Source organism: Leuciscus leuciscus (genome assembly GCF_965113295.1).
Source record: "Leuciscus leuciscus genome assembly, chromosome: 6".
Classification (NCBI taxonomy): domain Eukaryota; kingdom Metazoa; phylum Chordata; class Actinopteri; order Cypriniformes; family Leuciscidae; genus Leuciscus; species Leuciscus leuciscus.
This window is the reverse complement of record NC_138730.1, coordinates 7,255,987-7,278,676: the sequence shown is the minus strand read 5'-3', so window position 1 is coordinate 7,278,676 and position 22,690 is coordinate 7,255,987. Positions and strand designations below refer to the sequence as shown.

At 38.3% G+C, this 22,690-nt stretch overlaps 1 protein-coding gene across 2 annotated transcripts in view; it reads left to right on the top strand.

Moving 5' to 3' along the window:
- Nucleotides 1–8,284: 8,284 nt before the first annotated feature.
- The window catches only part of dsg2l (desmoglein 2 like), a 42,046-nt gene continuing 27,640 nt past the window's right edge, over nucleotides 8,285–22,690 (top strand). For both annotated transcript variants that reach the window (XM_082174204.1, XM_082174203.1), the window contains exons 1-4: nucleotides 8,285–8,432; nucleotides 11,226–11,348; nucleotides 14,770–14,925; nucleotides 16,558–16,696. In XM_082174204.1, the coding sequence (XP_082030330.1) occupies nucleotides 8,382–8,432; nucleotides 11,226–11,348; nucleotides 14,770–14,925; nucleotides 16,558–16,696 (469 nt within the window). In that variant the 5' untranslated portion in view covers nucleotides 8,285–8,381. The remainder of the gene's footprint in view (nucleotides 8,433–11,225; nucleotides 11,349–14,769; nucleotides 14,926–16,557; nucleotides 16,697–22,690) is intronic.

Genomic DNA, 22,690 nt, shown 5'->3' with positions numbered 1-22,690 from the left:
CATTTAAGTGCATTTACTTTTAAAGTGTAACATATTTAGATATATAGGTTTAGCATGTGCAGGATGATGATGCACCGCCAATGTGTTGTTATAGGAAATAAAAAGAAAATTTTGCTCACTTAGTTGATATAGAATAAAATGTAAAATTATTCATAGAGGCCATCTTACCCCCCTACTGGGGTAAAAAGCCCCCATCCCCTCCCCCATCTGGGCAAAATTGTATAAATGACGGTATGAAATAATTCTGATTAATTAAAGTGCCATTAAAGTAAAATACTAAATCAGCTATTCTTGAATTTTGACAATTTAGTAATTGAATAAATGAATGAAATGATGACAGAGAGAGCAGAATCCCAGTAAAAGATATTCATTTTGAAAGGTAAAATTATTCTGTGACTTATAGCCTATACAAGCATATTTACATATTTAATTGACCATATTTTAATTGAAACTATGCCATAGTAGCAACACTATGAAAGCAAATTGAATGACTTCACTCAACTAACCTATAGAAAATGAAAGCAAAGATGTCTGAAATGTAGGCTACATCTAATTCATGGAAATACTGAATAATAACCCCATTAATTACAATAATTATTCAATTTAAAAATAACACTATCAACATGTCACTTGGCACTTTCTGTGCCAATTCTGGTGGCTCATCTTACCCCAAGGGTCTAACTTTATATTTTTACTTCAAAATAAAAGCTATAACTTTCACACCACAAATCCAAAAACACTGATGTGTCGACAAATCCCTCATTAACAAATAGACACCAAGTATTTATAAATATGTTATTAATACTGTCATAGATCACACTTTTCCAGAGACACAAAATGACATAAATTAACCTCAAAACTGTTTGTTTCAGTTGACTAGTTCTCTCAAATTCAGATGAAACGACAAAATTAAAAATAGTGTACATTCATCAAAAGTGCTGAGATGATATTTTGTGTCGTCAGTCAGGAGAAAAAAATAAGGTGTTAACTAACCCTAGACTGCAATTTGTATATTTTTTATAATTTTTTTTATTTTTTTTGGGTGCAGTAAAAGCAGACATTTTATTTAAATGCATTTTCTTTTTTTTTCTTTTTTTTTTACATTTCCAAATAAGAAAAAAAGTGTTTTGTCTGGTTGAATGCGTTTCATTTACAGGAACTGAACATTCAAGGTTTTTTTTTTTTTGTTGTTGTTTCCGAAAGCTAAACTGGGAGATGGAGGGAGAAAATGAAAACTGACTAAATATAATGCCTGGTCTCATGAACACTGGGAACGATCACCAGCAGAGGGAGCAGAGGTCGGGATATGTGGAATCAGATCATGACACATGCAGTTTAACAAATCAAATCCACAGACATGGTGTCATTCAGTATGTAACTTTTTATGGTTAAAAAATAACAAAAATGAGTTCTTGAGTAGCACAACATTACCCTGGTTCACATCAGTAAGCTTATAAAACTGATTTATAGTTTGAGCTTTTGGGAAATGTCAGCTTGAAGTCATTGATCTTTAGTCCCGTCACGTCTCTAAACAGAAAGAAGAAGGCACGTGATGAGGATTATACTAGATGAGTTTAACATCATCTTAGATGGCTACTTTTAGTCTAGAATATATAAAACATGGTTTTGTTGAGATCTGAAGGGGTTGAAGACTGACACCGAGAGATGGCTTTTGCTGAACAGACGTTTCAGTGGCTCATTATGTTGTTTGATAATTTGCAACGTGTGATCTAATCTGACTGAGCAATCGATAGATATAAACATGGAACATGAGTGATTTAGTTTTCATTTGGTCAAGAACAAAAGTGGCAGATATGTTACTTGGTCAGATGAATTCTTTTCAGATGTATGCCTATGCCTATCACAAAACTCACGCTTCAGATCATATAACGGTTTATGGGTCACAAATCAGATTTTTGTTGTTGTTGTTGTTTAGGTACTCTGATACCATACTTGCATAACTAATAAAGATCAAAAATTATTAAAGGCAAGTGAAAAAATAAGAACAAATACACTAATTACAAGCATAGATAAATTACAATATAACAAAGTTAAAAATAAAGTAAGGTCTAGTATTCATTTCAGGTACAGAAATGTAATAATTAAATGTAATATAACACTATAGTGTTCAATGGATAAATGTACATATAAATATTTATATAAATAATATAAATTTAATATAGGTTAAAAGTCCCTCTGTAGTCAATCATTGTATCCCTTAAAACTCATCTTTGATCACCATATTTAAACATTTCTCCTTGAAAAAAATGTGACCAGATTTCGTAAACTTGACATATGTCTGATAGACATGATAGGAGTGAACTGGGCGTAGGCAACTCCTCACTGACTCATTGTGGGAAGTAAATAACACCTCTGAGTTCCCACATCTGTGCTTTTCTACGGTACTGAGCGTTGGTATTCATGACCAACACACCATCTTATCATTATGATACGCCATGCGATCTGACTGCAGACAGGACTTGTGCAATGACAGACGAGACTCTTGTCAACTGTAACAGGAGAAAAATAAAGTCAGTGTCAATGTCAAGATGAGTGGGAAACAGTGCTTCTATTGAAAGCCTGCTGGAGCTCTTATCTTTACTAGTTGATTGGAGTGAATCATTAACTTGTTGTTTAAAGAGATAAGAAACACATGGTGAATTTTTATGAGAGACTCCTTAGAAAGATCATAGTCTGGTGGCATTCATTTCTCTTCTGTTTATCTTCTAAAGTCTGTGAAATCAAAATGTATCCATGCACATTAACAAAACCAATGCCCTTGTAAACTTTGAAACATTAACTTCCCCTCTGTATGTCTCCTTTAAATAACATAGGAAAAGTGAATAAAGATGAGAAAGACTTTCAAAATAATTTCAGTAATGCTGCAGCAAAATAAAAATTCTAAGTCAAAATAAAATTCTGTCTTTTTCTAGTAAGAAATAGCCAAATATCGCTCTTCATTTTCCCTATAATGTTGTTATATCCCAGTTTAAAGCACTCCCAGCGTATATGACGAGTCGCCCATTGCATCCGTAAAGATTTCTAAATCTATGATAATACTGTTACAAAAGGCTTCATTAATAAATGCATTTATTTGTGCATTAAATGACACATACGGACTGCATGATGTTTGTGCAAAGAACTGAACTCCCTGAAACGCCTCCATCGTAGTCTTGAGTTTTCTTCCGGGAACGAACACGTCACAATATTCCTCGTTTAAATAATTCCCTCCAGAGGCGGTGCTTACGTATGGCTGTTGTCTAACCCTGGCATTCAGACCAAACAGGGGATAATAAAAGCTCATGGTGATGTTTGTTAAAGATAATCACAATATTCTTAGAGGAAAAGATCTGAACATTGCTAGGTTCCCAATAGGATTCATTTCTGGTAGTAGTGGGAAGTTTCTCGTGATGAGCACTGCTGTACCGCGACTTCTCCATTGGGATCCCGATTCAGGATTGTGGGTATCGTAGTTCTTTACCAATGTTTTTGGCAATTAAAATACATTTTTATATTGTATATAACAATCTCCCCCAAGCTCGGTCCTCAAGCCAGATCTATACATTATTGCAAAAGGAGGGCGTGATCCGCTTGTTCGGGACAAGTGGATTTTTTGAAGTAAAAGAGAAATGTAGGCTACTTGCCCGACCGGACAAGCGGCCTGATTACAACGTCAATAACAAAACAATTTCTAGAGTATCACCAAAACGTGAGAATGATTCTGATTTTATTAAATTTATGTAGGCTATTACTGACGGTAAGAAGGTTGCGCTGTTGAGGCTCGCGCAGCTTCATGAGGAGAAATGGAAACAAGTGAGTACAGCTTACACAAAGAAATGCAGTTAACAACATAAAACTGCCTAAAAAATTCTAAATGTGGAGTTTTTATATTTTTTTACATAACACAGTTAAGCAACCTCACACGACGAGTGCTGTTTTCCTGAATATAAATGTTTGAATCGATTGAATAACGATTGAAAATGTGACATGATTTCATACAAACAGTTCAATAAACAGTTAACATTAAGTCCCTTACATTTTAGATGCAATATTGACTGTTTTTGTTCTTTTTCAGCAGCGAAAATAGTTCCAAACAAAGATCACAGTAATCAATAAATAAATAAAAGATAATCTTTTATGCCTAAGATTGTGTGTGCAAAGAATCTATTATCATATGCAAACAAAGGATGTCATAATTTAGCAAATTATTTAGAATATTACAGCAACACAATCATAAGACATTCATTTCAGCTGCTCATGACAGCTGAAAAAGAAAGGCAGGCCAAAAAGGCAAGAATGCTGAAAGTAAGGGTGCGATTGATCTGGCACTGATCGTTATCAGCCGATAGCCAAACCCCATTCCACAGTCACACACCCAGTTTAAGAGCAGTTTCTTCTTCTTCTTGTAATTAGGAGTATACTTTACCTTCACAAATAAAATACTCAAAAAACGTTTGCATTTAAAGAAAGCACTTTTCGTCCTCCTCCGCCTCATAATCATGGTGATGTTTGGCGAACTGCATATATTGCAGAGCTAGCATCAAGCATATTTCACGTTCGTCCATCTGTGCAAGATAATTTAACCCTTTTAAACATGCGCAATGTTTCAGATAGTATGGCAAGTGTAAACACATGAATCGGATATGGGTCACAATTGAAAGAACGTGTAAACGGACGGTCAGAAAAAAAAGGATATAGGCAGCGAATCAGAATTGGGCATCAAGACATGCAGTGTAAACGAGGGAGTTTGTTTAATGCAGCATTCAAATGTATATAGGTGTGTTTGGGTTGTTTTAAATAAAAAAATATATAATTAATATATCATAGAGTTGTTTGTTGTGCTGGTGATTAGATTTGTGGTGACGTCACAATCGTACTGCATTGTGGGACATATAGGTGCCTGAAGTGTACATATGAAGTAGACTCACTCCCTCGGTCAAAATCGAGGGAACGAGGGTCTGTCCATATAAACTTCCCTCGTCCACTTCAAGTGGAACGCCCTTCAAAATGGCTGCAGGGATTCTCCCGAGGGGAAATGCTTAGGGAAGTTTGCAAGTGTGTGTCTAAAAGTGGACTGGAACGCAGCCCAAGTGATCAAGGGCTTAGGCAGTCCAATTCAGCCCACCGCAGTTTCCGCCAGTTTCAGCGAGTGAAGGGCATGACAATTTTGGACTGGAACGCAACCCTGGACTTGATCCGTTGTGGAGCAACTATGCTCGAACCAGAGCTGTTCGGACCAATCAAATTGTCAGGCAGGCCTTTATACGATGATGGACAGATGATCAACAGTAATGTAACCATCCTCGTCACCAAAGAGCACTTGGGTTGAATTCGTTTTCAACAAAGATGGCTGCCGCTGGAGAATTGAGATGTGTAGATTCCGCCATCGCGTCTGTTATAGAAGATATCGACAGCGCGTTAATTTTAAAAGAAGAACAGAGATCCGCGATCAAGGCATTTGTACAAGATGAATGAAGAACATACGTCACTTACTCCGTTGCTCTGATTGGTTGAAGGTCTATCCAATTGAGTGCAGAGGCATTTTCTTTCCTGGTTCGGTTGAAACACGGCCCATAATCACAGCCCAATGGACCTTATTCAGAGCAGCGCCATGACAGGTATGAAAGTGAGGCTGTGAGGGATAGACTTGCTGTGTTTCCAATGGCATCCGCTGTAAAAAGCTGTATAAAGCTCCTAGATTACACAGTGCTGCTGTGAATAAGGTCAATGGAGCAGTTTCAGACTCATATTCTGACTGGAATCTGAGTATGACGACGTCAGGCTAACTATTTATACTACAAAGTGTCATTACACAAGAACGTCAAATGGGGCGCTTTCAGGAACACTGTTGTTGCGCAGTCGCTGTTAATTGCATCAAAATGGTCTCTTTGTATTAGCTGTCAACATACTAATAAATAAGTCACAACTGTACATGACTGTGGAGAAAGAGTTGGTGTAATGTCTTTGCACTGCTCTGACCTCGGCGCTACGCACTTATGGAATAAAAGCTGAACTGCAACAAAAGACATGTGTTTTTATATTTATTCTGTTTATATTCATTAATAATGCATCATGGAGTCTAATATTTTAGTCTATATTTTAAATCTATGTGGCATCAAATCATTTTCAAAATCTGTTTGTTGGAGGCTGGCAGCTTCTGGCTGGTGGGGTTTGGACTGCCTGTCACAGTGTAAAAGGCAGATAGTTTTGTGAAGTGTATTGATATCTTTAGCTTGATAAAGTGTCTAATTTTAGTAGAGCTGTTGCTGGAGCTGGTAGGAACTGCAGCTTTGAAAAACAAATTTCAAGCAGCCTCAACCGGCCCACATAGCAACATTTTGACGTCCCAGATCCAGCCCACATCTGGCCCACATGCAGCGTGGAATGATGGCCCTTGGGCGGACCGCTCCTGTTTGCCAGATCTGGGCCACAAGCAGGCCATAGCAATGCCACATGTCAGCCAAGAGCAAAGAAATAAACCACAACTGGACCTTATCTGAGCCACAAAATGTCATTTCAGCCTTAATAAGCCTGTTAACAAGCAGAATCACTGAAGGAAAGAAGAGAACAGAAAAAGAGACGAGCAGAAACACAAGAACTACAACTGACTTCAGCCACAGTCTAAGATGAAATCAACTGAAGAGAAAAGAAGACATTAAATCTGTGAAGATCTCAGCAGAGGAGGATTAAACAACTCCACAAACAGCATTACCAGCTTCACTTGTTACTAACCAGACTGACTTTATTTCTGTCAGACGTCTACAGAAGTAGTTATTGAGAAATAACGGGTTTAAATCTAATGTGTTTCATTTGACGTCACCATAACGGTGATTAGTGTTTCCATTAGTGTTTGAGGGTGCTGGCTGTGCAGTGTGTGAACAGCTTCCAGTTTAAGGACGCTCCGCTTCCGCTCAGGCTCGGGTTCCTCAGAGTTCGAAGTCTCACTGTTGCAGAGGCACAGTGGCAATCTATCATGGGGATCGCAAATGGATCTATCAGAGGGGTTTGAGACGGACCCAGCCTTACCTCAGCCCTCACCTGATATATCTGGTGCCTTTTCCCAGTGTCAGAAAGCACACATTGCGGTTCCTTCCGCACCAGTGCTTCATATATCCAGCTCTGAGGATGTAGAAAGTGTCGAAGCAGAGGGTGATGACTCACAATCTCTGACGAATGATTGTGAAAGGATTGCGTCCCATTCTGAATCACTCGGTCATGTAGTTCGAATTCAAAATGCTATAACCTAGAGACAGATCGTACCAAAGATCAGATCAGAGGACTGGTTTATCACGATAGATCCTTCCACGTATGATACTTCCACGTATCCATCCTTCCATAACACAGGGATTTCCTCAGGTTCGCTTTCAGGGGCAAAGCTTACCAGTATATTCCCTGCCCTCCCCATATGTTGAATGCCATTTATTTGCATTGTAGCAGTGACTCCTGTCCTTCCACATACTTGCAAATCCTTCAGTTCCAGTCATTTTGGCCAAAAAGAGCACGTAATGAGTCCATTGACTTCCTTTTGTGTGTGCTAAAATGTAAAAGAAACAATAAAGTGCTATTTCTTGCAGTTTTTGTATTATAGAGTGGTTAACACTTGTGTTCATTTATAGTTGACAACAGAACATATTCTGAATTTATTCAACATGTTAATGGTGATTCTGATATAGCCATACACTGAGAAAACTTTCATTTGAATTCTGTGGGTATTAAATGATCATTTTTAATTTGCAGCGTATCTACTTAGAAATACTAAGAAAAGAATACAAAATAGAAATCCATTATGTTAAGACAGTGTTTTAAGTTATTGTATGATGACCCACACTAGCAGGTAGTCAAGGGACGATTGGTCTGACTTTTCAGGCCAATGTACGTTTTTAGGTAACTGACTTAAAAAAGTTATTTACAGTCTGCTTGAAAGAAAAAAATTGGATGACTAATTGTATGATAGTCTAGTCTAGTGCATAAGGTTTTGCAACCGCCATTAGGACATTAGGAAGTTTACGCACCTTAAGTGGGAAGAAAATAATGTTTAAGGGCGCTTGTATGTAAACCCCTGTTTTATTAGAACTGTCTGTTTCCAAGGAATAAAGTCTTAACACACGATTTATTGCAAACTTATCAGGGCACCGACAAGAACCTCCTTAGAGTTATTGCACTGCATTCTCACATTAATGAAGATTATCTGAGTGTCCAGTGAGAAGATTGATTTAAATAGTTTTGTAAGCCATTATATTGGGTGTGACGGTGGACTGTCTCCCTCTCGCGCATACCCCGCATTCTCCAGCGCGCGCCCGAAGCCCCGCCCCCGCTGACCGTTAGTCAGTCCGTGACCGTGTCAGAGTTCCGCGAGTAACGGCAGGAGAAGCGGCCGGAGAATGGCGAAGCTCTGCGGGATCTCACTCTTCTTGGTGCTGCTGAGTCTGGCGGTGAGCAAAAAGATTTAAAAGTTGTTTCCAGTGTTCATGCTGACACGAATATAATCTTAAAACTGGTGTGTGTATCCTTAAAGTTTCGTTTGTTTCATTTGGATTGTTTTCTAAACACTCTATCAACACTCTTTCATCAATCTGTGCTAATAAGAGAATTGTTTTATATGTGATTTAAGAGCGTACATGGTTGTTTTCTGTTTATATTAACTTGTGTGTGTGTGTGTGTGTGTGTGTGTGTGTGTGTGTGTGTGGGGGGGGGGGGGGGGGGGGGGGGGTTGTTCTCTCTGCTGGTCATTCTTACACAGATGTGTGATAACAAGTTAGTCTGAGAGGGGATATGAGTCACTCAGAGTGTGTTATTAATCAACTTTAGGAAAGAAATATACTGAAGAACTGTAACTTATATGTTGTAGGCTATAGCCTATGTCACACTCATACTCTGTTTTTATGGAGACAGACAGTATTGGTAGGTTAAACTATTGTATTACCAGATTTCCAGAGGAAGAGAGCATAGGCTAATCTTACTCAGGGTGGGAATTACAGAGTTCTTTGAACAAGTCAAAATAAAAGGTTGGCAGTCTTAAAATTTGGCTATTAGCCTATTGTTTTTTCTTATGGCGAATCTTCAACTTTGGCACTTTATGTGGCAACCAGATAACTTAGTGCTGGGCGGTATGACCAAAAATTCATATCAAGGTATTTTTCAAAATTATACCGGTTTCACAGTATATGACTTTCTTTTTTTTTCTTCAAGCATGACTGGGTTTTTTACTGATTGAGAGAGGAAATACTGCAGTAGATTGACTTATAATGGCATATTTTACTGTCATGAGGGAATATTGTAGAAAAAAATCCCCAAAAAATTGGAAATAGATTTTCCAAAAGGCTGTGTTGATATTTTGAACCAATGTATGGCAAACACATTGTAATATAATTTGACATTTATCAATTATAGTTTAACATATCCATCTTCACCGTCACGCTTAGTAACACACACACCTGTGCAATCGCTTTAGTGCCTGGTTACAAATCAGACAAAATCGCTTTATTATAGAAGTCATTTGAACTACGTTATAAACGCCCATTAATGTTTTTGAACTTATGTTTCATATACTAGTATATAACCGAAGCTATAGATTGCGAAGTTAAACATTTCTCATTCTTAATGTTGTTTTTTTTAGTTAGCTTACATAGTAGTAGCCTATAGCAAGCATACAGCTATGAAACATGTATATTACGTCTTATTGCTTAATAACAATTAACATGTCGCAAAACATACCTAAAAATGCAATTTCTTTCACTTTAACTATATAAATAATCAGGATAAGGGGTTACTAATAATAATAATAATTAAGGGGTTTGATTGATTACATTAAGAATCGCGAGAACAGCTTTAGATCAGGCATATTACTGGGGTCCTGAGCTGGGACTCATCACTTCAGCCATAGACATGTATAGAAAGGCTAGATAGCTTACCGGCGCTGAGAGCCAATGGGACCCGACGACGTCACACGGCGGCCATCTTAGGACAGGACCGCTCGTCCAGTTATAACATTAAAGTCTATTGTGCATGTAGTGCTGAAATAACTATATTTTGCTCAATTTTCAACCGATTTTCAAACGGCTTGGTGTGTCATAAACGTCAGGGATGCGGCTATTTAACTGCATACTTGTGAAAAATTATAGCCACAAACGGCATCAGCACAAATCATAGCCACGTTAATAAGGTTTGTAATAAAGCAAACCGTTTGTAAATCCGTCAAGAATTCAGCAAGTTACGAGCATTTTAGTTGGCGTATGTCACTCACCTTCCGTCCACAGCAGCAGGGAGCAGCAGCGCAGTCTCCTGACCTAAGATGGCCGCCAAGTGACGACACAGCTGACTCCGCCTTGAGCCATCTAGCCTTTCTATACATGTCTATGACTTCAGCACTTCACCACAGTGTAACAGTGGAATGCGACCCCTCTCAAACAGTGTCGCGCCGCGCCCCGTTACGATCAACATGTACACCGTATTGCGGTATATCATATCATAACAAAAATAAACACCGGAATTCGGTATGAACTGGTATAGCCTACCTCCCAGCACTACAACCAGGGAATACGTTTTCTTAAAACTAACACAAACTTCATTTACACTAGTTTATTTTTTATTTTTTTCAACATTTATCTTTGCTACTTTCGCATTTCAGTCGTCCCATAGTTGTGAATTTGTTTCCATCATCCCAAACAATGTAGCCTCAATGTAGCTGTCATGATCCCTGTCTTGTGTTCCCCTTGACTTGTGTGGACTTTTATGTTATTTCCTGTTCAGTGCCAAGTTTTGTAGTCCTTTGTAGTTTTTCTTGTTTATTAGCCTAGTCCCTGATTGTTCCCAGGGTTGTTTGCCAATCTCCCCTTGAGTGTGTTTATACCCAAGTGTTTCTCATGTTCTTTGTCTGGTGTTGTCCTTTGTTCGATGTGTTTGGTGATGCTCATTCGGTTCCCTGGTTCTCTGGTTCCCTGATGTTTATTTTGTTATTAAACTATTTTTGGATTTGGATCCAACTCTTCTTTTGTTTTTTGAGTTCACCTAGCGTTACAGTAGCCTGAGCAGAGTATTTTTTATTGTGCATCATGTCCAATCGAGCTGTAATTCTGTTAAATTATGAAACAAAAAGTGTAAATTTATTATTTAATTGCATATATTTTGTATTCTTACATCTGTTTTACTCCTAAAAGCTTATCCAGTGTAGTTTATCACATTATTTTGGGTAAAATAGACACTGATGTGCTTTTGTGTTTGTGTAGATACTGAACACTTCAGCTTCTGGAGGACAACAGAAGAAAATCAGACAGAAGAGAGAATGGATAATCCCACCGAAAAGACTGAGGGAAAATACGGATTATACGGGTCTGGAATACATAGCCAAAGTAAGATCTTCAATGTTTTTTGTTTTTTTTCTGTAGTGTTTCTTGGGGGAATAAACCCTAGTGAAAAATAAATATATATTTGAAATACATTTATTTTATGCTAAGTATACTACAAATACATGACATATGTACTTAATATGAATACCCTGCAATTGTACTGTTGGTATACTAAACTGGTATACTTAAAGTCTGCTAAATTGGAACTAGTAATTTTGTGCTTAATGTACTTTAGTTATCTGGAAATTGTGCTGAGGTCCAACTAAAGTTATACTTAAGTATATTTGATTGTGCTAAAATGGATCTATTGATAGTATACTTAAGGCACACTTTAAATATCTTGCATTTAAATTATACAGTGATCATACTATCCCTACTAATAGTGATATTAAACACTTAGGCTTCATATTAAGTTTTTTTTCAAATTGCTTACATACAATTTCTGAAACTATGGCTCTATTTATCTAAACTATTTCTTGAAACTAAACACACACACACAACATGCAAACCATCAGACATCTCTTGCAAAAGCAAACACTTAATTCAAAACTATTTTAACTCGTTCAAAAATTGTGTTTTTGCATAGTATCTCTACACACAAACATCAAATGATTAGCCACATAAACACAACAAACACAGATGTGAAAAATGTAAAACACTTCTATCTTGTGTCTTTTGCTTGTTCAGTGTGCAGGGAGTGTACAGGAGTGTGTCACACGCACACGTATGTGCCAAAAATACACCGTATATACAGTATGTGTGCACAACAGATACATTTGACACTTATGAAACTGAGCTCAATCAATACTGAACTGACTTGAGCTGAATATTGACATATGTGCTGATGTTCATGCGCATTTTATCTCATAAATACATTCTTTCCAACATGACTTGAAAACACTGTAACTGCCGAAGCTAAACCTTGACCTCCATTGGCCTGCCCAACGTCCTATCATTGGTTGAACCAGAAGTTGACACGTCAGCCTGTTATTTGCTTATAGACCATAAAGCCAATGCATCAGTTCACACTCACCAACAATCGCTTTGCTTTAGAACTGAACTCGCTAGAGTGCACACTATTGGGGATCTGTGTTGCAGATTTGACACATTTGTCAGAAGGAAACCTTTATTTTTGTGCAAACCAAAGAAATTGTGAGGAATGAACGGAAATAGTTTATTTCTGCTAACAGGAGCTGTAAAGGCAGAATTTCCAAACACAACTTTTGCCTACAGTGAAAATGTAACAATGAGCAATTTGCAAATAAAATGATTTAATTTGTTAAAGGTTTAATACACACAAATATCGAAATGAAAGAATCTTTCGAGTCGAATCTTTTTTAATGATTCACTCACGATTCGGCTGCGATTAAAAGCTATCAAGAGGTAAAGCTCATCAGTTATTATAATATAACGACTTAAATTGCAGTTTGTTCGTCACATAAAGCTATCATATGAATAAATAACGATATTAATATAATGGATGAGTCGTATTAGATCACTTTTATTATACTTTTGTGATGTTTTTTTTGTCTTTTATTATTATTATTATTTGCGTGACAGCCCCCAGTAGGCTAACGTTACTCATTCACTTTCATTACATCGACAAGAAGAGTCTCCATTACATATTCAAAAATGTCCCTTTGTCTTCCACGGAAAGTAAACTTAAGGATTTGCACATGAAGGTGAGTAAATGACGGCAGAATTATCATTTTTGGAAGAACTAGTCCTTTAATATGCATTTCAAGGCTGAGATTATGCATCGTCTGCAGAGCTAACGCTAACGTTACTTACACAAAATAACATCTAAAGCGCATATGTGATGAAGACAATATCTTTATGAACTTCAGAGAAATATTTATTAGATTTAGGTAGGTATTAACTAACAGACAGACAGACATATATTCAAAACAACCCCAAATCTTACTGACTGACCATGATAAAGTGCTTTAACATTTAAACAGATCCAACAAATAAAATGAAGAAAAAATATTATCTGTCGACATCTGTCTGTATAATGTTGGGCATTGAGAGTATAATGGAAATATAATGAACACAAACCAACATGAGACTTCAAGTCTTTTAAATAAATGATTCTCTCTTCTATCCTTTTCTTTTGGTATAGAATAAAATACCAGTTCAGGGTTCCTCTTTCGGCTGTTGTTGCAGCAACTGCACAACATATTGCAGGCATTACTGAGACCGTCGGTCGTAAAGATGGCGGCGCAAAGCTACAGTGACGTCAGGTGAACCGAATGAATAGCACTTTTCACAATTTTGCATGTTTGCAAAGCAGCTTTACACAGGATACATATAGGAAGTAGTTACAAAATTAAAGATATGTAATTATGACAAATAAAGAAACAACAGCCTATAGTCAGTTTGAAATAGTGAAAAAAAAAAAAAAAAAAAAAATTCATGTATGCCTATGCCTACCTGACCAAAGGTTTGTTACTTCAGTGTATTCCTAATACACTCCAGTGCACCTACTGTAGTGCATCTTTTCCCATTAAAGGAACTTTAATATCAAATAAAATGTCAAATACTCTCTGTGGTCATTAAAAAATCCCAGCATGTTCTTTGGAAAAAAGAGTAGGGGTGTAACCCAGGCATCCTGGCCAAATTTGCCCCAATGGCCTCTGTCCATCATGGCCTCCTAATCATCCCCATATACACTGATTGGCTTCATCACTGTCTCCTCTCCACCAGTAAGCTGGTGTGTGTGTGGTGGGCGTTCTGGAGCAATATGACTGCCGTCGCATCATCCAGGTGGAGCTGCACATCGGTGGTGGTTGAGGAGATTCCCCCCTTCTATGTAAAGCGCTTTGAGTGAAGAGAAAAGCGCTATATAAATGTAACAAATTATTATTTATTTTATTATTAATGAGGATGTCAGTAAAAGGCAAATTCTTAAACTGTGGCATTATTTATAAAGATAACTTTATTATAGCCTATTTGAAGCACACTATAATGATGCCATTAGCACACTTCAAGTTTACTTGGAATGCCATCGCAATGTGTTTTAAAATCACTAAAAGTGTGTTATCAGTATAATAGTAATGTATGTTCAACACGCTTACAGTGTAACTGAATTGCAATTGTAATATATTAGAGTATATTTAAAGTGTACTTGAGTATACTCGGAATAGTTCCACTTTAGCACAAACAAGTATATTAAATACAACTTTAATTGAACTTCAGCACTGCTTTTGTACAACAAAATTAGTTGTTCCAATTTAGCAGACTTTTAAGTATACCAATGTATAGCATGCCACAAATACATTTAGTTATACTAATTAGTACATGAAAATAAATTGTGCTTAAGTATACAATTTTTTCACTAGGGAACACTTAAAAAATTATAAGCACTTTTCCAGATGCTCCTTTTTTAAACCCATATTAAAGAATGACATGTATTTGATTTCAGATCCGTTCAGACGAGGAGACCAGGACAAGTATCCGGTATTCACTGAGTGGATCAGGGGCGGACCAGCCCCCTCTCAACCTGTTCGTTGTTAACAGTGAGAATGGCTTGGTCAGGATCACTGGAGTGTTGGACAGAGAGAAAACTCCCATTTATTACGTGAGCGGCCCTTTCATCTTTCATGCACGCCTATAAACGTTTATTGTATGGGTGTCTGTCCTTTCCTGAGTAATCTATGAAAGTGTACTGATGACTCAGTATGAAAGATAGCAGCTCGCAGCAACATTTCACAGGAGAGCTTCATTGTCATGAAGTGGTGAATGTCATGCATTCTCCCTGAATTCTACTAAATGAGGTGCGGCTCAAAACACAACTTTTCTTAGCCTCAGCACACTTTAAAGAGAGGTTAAGTAAAGTCTGTGCGTGTGCATGTATTTGTTATCACAAAGAAATCATGATACATTAATAAGTTCAAATTTAAGTTGAAATGAAACAAGAATAAATGTGGGGCTTGATTTTGTCCATGGGGAATTGATTGAATGGTTGTGGTTTGCTATTGGTGGATCTCATTTGAGTGACAGGTTGCCTGCAAGAGGGAGGGGAAGATATTCTTATTAAATATTACGAGGTATAAATTTTTTTTTAAAAAAGTTTACTTTGGGCTTAAGCCGTGAGTTAAAGGGATAGTTCACTTTGAAATTTAATTTTGGTATGTTTTAGCTTACCTCAAGGGCATCCAAGATGTAGGTGTCTTTTTTTCCGCAGTAGTTTCAATTTTGATATTTTTAGGTCAAACCGTTCTTGTCTGTCAGTCATATAATGCAGGTCGATGGTCACTGTCTCAAAGAGCATGCACAGAGTCCAAATTAAAACAATTCCCCATCGTCCAAATTAAACAATTCCCCATCGTAAGTACACATTGATGGCCTAAGACACGAAACGAGCGGTTTGTGTGAGAAAACAAACAGTATTTATATCGTTTTGACCTTTTGAACACAGCTGCGTCCAAATGATCTGAGAGCGCGGGCGGGTATAGATATATACACTAGACATCGCATTGGCTACTGCGAAACTGTATGATGGGGAATTGTTTAATTTGGACGACGGGGAATTGTTTTAATTTGGACTCTGTGCATGCTCTTTGAGACCGTGACCATAGACCTGCATTATATGACTGACAGACAAGAACGGTTTGACCTAAAAATATCAAAATTGAAACTACTGCGGAAAAAAAGACACCTACATCTTGGATGCCCTTGAGGTAAGCTAAAACATACCAAAATTAAATTTCAAAGTGAACTATCCCTTTAAATATGTTGATTTACACAGCTTACATGAACATGATCATCACTAGGCGACAAATGAGTTGCTTATCAAAGTGCAGCTAATGTGAAGGGATAGAGAGAGTTTGTGCTTGTGGATCAGAGTTCACACACTTCAACCGAGCAGATAAACAGCATTTACTGAGAGGAGTTCTGATTGGGGAGCGTTTTATGATATTCTGATATTTTTAGCACACCCTGGTTTATCCTGTCCATCAGGACTGCCTATCATATTTTAGTTCATTTGATGGGGTGTTTCACATGCAGTTTTAGAAAACATATTTGTAATGGGAGGGTGGGGTGGGGAAATATGAATACCTGCCAATAAATAAGAATTTATACTGAAAAATTAATGGCTGATGATAAAAGTTAAGCTGCCAAGTAGTTTGTGATAATATATCCAATTTCACAAAAATTTCATGTCACAGTTTGAACATGTTGAAATGTTTTGTGATTTCCTGTATTCCAGCTTCGAGGGGTGGCAAAGTTTCTGGATGGCAGTAAAGCTGAGAAGGATATTGAGTTAAGAATTGTGGTGCAGGATGAGAACGATTGTACTCCTGAGTTCAACTTGACAACTGGATCTGTTCCTGAGCTGAGCGCCATAGGTACTGGGATAATTCATGAAACTCATGAAATTGCTTCGATCATTTGAAGTGTTCAAATTGTTTGTACAGCTGACTAAATGAAGAGTTGCATTATATAATAGATTCATGATTTGTCAGGCTAGTGGTCTAAGTTTCATTTAAAGGTGACGTGGGTTTAAAAAAACAACAACCTAAATGTGCATGCAACATTACCATAACTCATAAACATGGCAGAAAAAGTCACGGGCAACGGAACATTCTCATTTCCCACTAGATATTTTCCTCTACATCTCATCAGCAATTTCAATGTTGGCATGCTCTGCAGCAGCTGACCACTAAGGAGCGAATGTACAGTGACATGACCAGATTCAAACTGTGCTTTCGCGCTATGGCTGGCGCTGAGCCAAAGACGGACATGCTCAGCGCTTGTCATGTATCACAACTATTCAGTGTTTTTAAGCACATAATATTTATTTTAGGTTTCAGACATTTAAATACAAATCATTTACAGCAACACTTTACATTTATAGTTTGTAAAATACACAATGGTGTCTATGGAAGCAGCAATAACAATCCATTCATATATTTGCCGACGTGTTTTATTCATATCAGATACACTGTGTTAAAGTTTACTCTATTCTTCTCCCAGTTCACCGGCCACTTACTTCCATGTATTTCAGGAGAAACTGATGAATTCACGTAGCCTGACTACGTCAGACTTCCTACTTCCACTAATTTCATTTCGCTCCTGTAGTCAGTCTGAGATAGCAGCCTATCTTTCAGTTTTCCACCGGCCTGAAAACAGCCGGGCCAATCAACGAACAGAGGGCGGGCTGAGAGCCGTGACGTAGACGCTGATTGTACCGTGGATGCGTAGATTTACTTCACATAATCTGCAAAAGTCATTCACAGCCATGTTCACTCCGGTATTTCGCTCAATGGTTTAGTTTTTGCATCATACATGCGTTTACAGTGGAAGTTAGATGCGGCTGAGCATGCGCATAACACACGCCATAACCAAACGTTATGTGATTGGCTTACGGGTAACCAATGATTTTAAACTTCAGACAAGCGCCCCCCCGCGAGAGAGAAAACACTTCTCTATTATGCTATTCCAGACTCTGTATACGAAGCAAAGTGAAGTAGCAGAGTCTGGTATTACCAGGCTAGAATTCACGTGCTGTAATAAATCCAACAGTGATGCTGGCTCAACATCGTGAATGTCTGTCAGCCATCGCAATGGACTGTAAGACGCTTTGGATAAAAGTATGTAAATAGGGTTGGGCCGATAGACGATGTGTCTATCGGCCCAACCCTATTTGCATACTTTTATCCAAAGTGTCTTACAGTTAAGCAATATAACAAGCGTTTAATCTTAAAAAGGCAATAAATACGCAAGTGCCAGTAATACAAAGTTTCAGTCATCGTTCAAGATATTATAAGCTAGAACAAGGAATAATGAGAACATAGAGATTTTTTTATTTTTTTTGCAGGATGCAGTTAAGTGCCGTGAGTCCTTTCAAGCTACAATTGGAGGAGAATTTGCACCACTCCTAATGATTGATGAGGATGTTGAAGCTATGACAGTCATGAGGGAAACTGCCAAAAACATAATTGGCCCCTATCGCTCAAAGAACAAACCTTGGGTTACAGAAGAGATTCTTGAAATGTGTGATACCCGGAGAAATCTCAAAACTAGGCACACAACTAGGGCAGCAGAATACCATGAAATCAATAAAAATAATCAGAAATCAGAAAAAGCTTGAAAAGGCTAAATAAGATTGGACAGGACAGCAGTGCTTAGAAATAGAGAATAGTTTGAAGAAAAATATCGGCAGAAAAGCATTCCAAATTATGAAAGACCTAACTAAACAAAACAAAAAACAATCAAAAATCAGTTCCATACTAGGTGAAGACGGGAAATGCCTCACTGAGGAAAGTAACCCAGTGCCATGACAATACCGGCCCTCCTGACAAATAAAACAGACCGGCCCACCGGGAATTCTCCCGGTGCTTCCGACTAGCCAATCCAGGCATGTCACTATTTGTCATTAACTTTGTCTTTGTCTAACAAAAGGCAACCTTGCCATACGCCTACTGTTGTACAGAACCACTGTCCCACAGAGCCCTGGGTAACTACTGCACTGCTGGCCTTATCAAACATCTTTTGTCCCATGGTGAATTCTCCCGGTGCTCCCGATTAGCCAATACGCCAAGATTTCTGGCAGAACTCGATGAGATTATCATTAGGGGCTATTCTATTAGGGGATAGAACAGTTACAAATGGAAAGTAGACCGTAATGAAAAGGTATTAGCGTATGCCGTGTGGTTGATGTCCAGTGTTGCTAGCTGAGCAGAAATACATAATCATGTTTGGCTTGGTCCCCTCAAAGGTGCGTTGGATTTCCTCCTTAGCGTAAAGGTTAAGAGACCCGTCGATCACTGTTTTCCATGTTCGTAGAGTTAGTTTCTGGAGTAAATATATAGGCTATAATCTGTGTTTACACAGCTTTTTTAAAAATGGCGGGTGCTGGTGTTTTGCGTGCGTTCGGCCAATTAGCGTACACTAACGTCACTGGTAGTTCCTATTGTGCTGGTTTAGACCGACTCTGAAGTAAGGGCTAAATTAATTTCTCCAAATAGTTCCTAGTTCCTGCGGTGCGAACACGCCAAAATCCGGGTACTTCCACCATTAATTCTAGGAACTATAAAAAGGTTCCTCCGGTGCGAAAGCCCCTGTTGATGAATGTAGCTGGATGGTAAATTGGTGCTGTACTGACGGAGTGGCTGGGAAGATACAAAGCTCTGTCTTCGCTAGGCTAGGTTAAAAGATGTCCACCAAGCAGTCTTAGATCCATGAAGTTACTGTGGGATTATCTGGTTGAAATGAAAAGTAGAGCTGTGTGTCATCATTATTGCAATGGTAGGACAAACCATGTGCCTATATAATGGGTCACAGTGATGTAGTGTACATGGAGAAGAGGATGGGTCCAAGAACGGATCCCTGAGGAACCCCTGTGACCAGTTGATGTAATTTGGATACCTCCTCTCCCCAAGAAACCTTAAAGGACCTATCAGTGAGGTGAGATTCAAATCAACAAAGTGGAGTTCCAGTGATGCCCAGTGATAAGAGGGTGGACAGAAGGATTTGATGATTATGGTGTTGAATGCTGTAGATATATCTAGCAGAAGGAGAACTGATGACTCAGCTCTTGTACTCTTGTGTTGTCTGGCCTTTCTGATTACGCAGCTGCATACTTGGAAAACATTATTTTGTATAGTTCATCCTGGGAGCAATATCTTCAACATCTGAACGAGGTGCTCCATCGCATTCAGGAGGCGGGTCTCACCATTAACTCTTCCAAGTGTGCCCTAGCTGAAAAGGAAACTGAGTACCTAGGGTATGTAATTGGTAATGGGGTCATTAGACCCCAGCTTAAAAAAATTGAGATATCCAACAAAAAAAAAAATATCCAAAACTGCCTTCTTCCAAAGACAAAAACTCAGATCCGATCATTCTTAGAATTCCAGATTTGCTGGACAGAGAAAGCAAAGAAAGCTTCCAGTACATGGTGGTGGGGAACTCCAAAACAGGGTGTGGCTTCCTCTCATTGGCAGATAGGCACATGAAACGTATGCACGATTTTTTCAACAATCCAGTTCATCGCAAACTCCGCCCCACAGCTGATTCTACAGTGCTGACTTCCTACACAATGATATACTACAACAAATTATAACCCTTAAACCTACCCTACACCTGACCCCAACCTTAACCAGTGCAATAGACTGCATGGCAGTTAATAAGATCATGCGATATGAGATCGCCGAGCTGGGCAGATCCATAAATCCCCTACTGTACCTCAGGACAATGGGACCTTTTTAGTTGCACTCAGCGTCACTACACTCTCCTTCCCTGTGAATCTCAAGCCCTGGGACTCCCCCATTGCTTAGAACACAGAGATAAAGTAAAAACTTTCCCATGTGCTGCACTGAGATGGCTCGCGGGAGGTAAACTTCAGTCTGAATGCCACTGGCCTTGAGCTCTGTGTCAATTGGCTGAAGCCAGAGCCAAAGATGAAAGTCTCTGCGCATGGAGACCCCACCCCATATTGGAGATCTCCGGTCTGCAGTTATATCTACTTGCAGACAGTAGACATCCAGTGGCATACATGCAGATTTCCTGTAGCTCAGTGGTAAGAGCATTGCGTTAACAACGCAAGGTTGTGGGTTCGATCCCAGGGGATTGCACATACCTATGTATAAATGTATAGGATATCGCAATGTAAGTCGCTTTGGATAAAAGTGTCTGCCAAATGCATAAATGTAAATGTAAATGTAGAAAGCTGTATCCAAGGGAGGAACCGGTATTCCACCATTGAGGAGGAGTACCTGGCATTGAAATGGGCCTTAGATACCTTCAGGTACTACCTTCTTGGTAGAGAGTTTACCATTGAAACTGATCATCGACCATTATAGTGCATGGACAGAATGCAGGAGACCAGTGCTAGAATTACCCGCTGGTACCTTTCTATGCAGCCTTATAAGTTTAACATCCAGCATGTGCCCGGAAAAAGTAATACCACTGCTGACTTCCTCTCCCGCTTACCAGCATTATGCCAGACATAATTCTTAATTCCATAATTCCACACATTCATCTTTGCATTGATCAATAAATTAAAAGACATTACTATATTGGTTTGTTTAAAGATCTTGTTTTTGAGTTAGTGCACAGGCTTACTCAAAGCCAGTTAAAACCAGTTAAAAATCTAATATTGGCTAAAATGGGATTTATTTTTTATTAAGATGACTTGAAATGTTTAGTACCTGGTGTGTTGTGGTAATGGACCAGCCTAGTGATGAAGAGATTCAAACAGGAAGTTGATCTGTTTTTATGGGAATTCTAAAGGAAGTGAGAATGGAGGAATTGTACTTTCCTAATCTGAAACTCAGTGGGCAGTTGGTTATCACCTTTTATAGTTTAAATATCTTCTATTGAGCTAGATCTAAAGGAAATTTCGATCAGATTGGAAGGGATGGTGCAGATCTGAAATAATCCAATGAGTGTAAAAAATATAATAACAAATATTATATCAATTTGCTAAAAAAAAAAAAAAAAAGTAATATTTGCTTGCATATGCCTTATGAACTGGTCAGTGGAGGAGCCTGAATATTTACCAAATAGTTTTATTTTTATTTATATCTCTTTTTAGATGTGTCATTGTAACGGATCCACTACTGGAGGATTTAGAATCCATTTTCTGGAGTTTATTAAACAAATCAGCAAGTCCAGGGCAAACAAACCAGATGTTAAACAGGAAATCGTAATCAGTGTCCAGACAGAAATCAAGAAACCCAAATAAGCAGTCCAAAAGCAAACAAACCCAAAAACAAGATCCAAAGACAGTAATCCAGAGAAAGGGTCATGCACATGAAACATGATAGTAATCTGTAAAAAAAACAGGTTTTACCTGGCATGTTTAGGATTCAACCTTTTTGCTTCATTGATTAACTCCAAATTCTTGTGATCTTAATGGTTACGCTTTCTTAACTTTGTTCATAACTGGCTATTCCAGAGACTGCCTTGAACTTATTAATATCCATATCCATTCTGCTTGTTCAAATGACATAGCCAAGAAAAAACAAGAGACTTGAAATTCACACTTCTCTAACTCTAATTGATTGTTTGCTAGGTGAGGCTGTAGCACTGTTGAATACATTCAGCTCTGGAAGAAAACACGCTTTACATAGCAGTAAAGCATGTCAAGAATGCCATTATTGCTGAGTTGAGTGTATATCCATAAGAGTGTAATCCCATACTCATACTTAAAAGTCAGCAGGGGGTATTTATTATTCAAGGTAGCCAAGACTTGGTCTTAGTTCAGTGTCTTTCAAATCAGTCAAATCAGTAAATGATTGATCAGCCACAACGTTAAAACCACTGACAGTTGAAGTGAATAACATATCGTTATCGCGGCACCTGGGAAAGGGTGGGATATATTGGGCAGCAAGTGAACA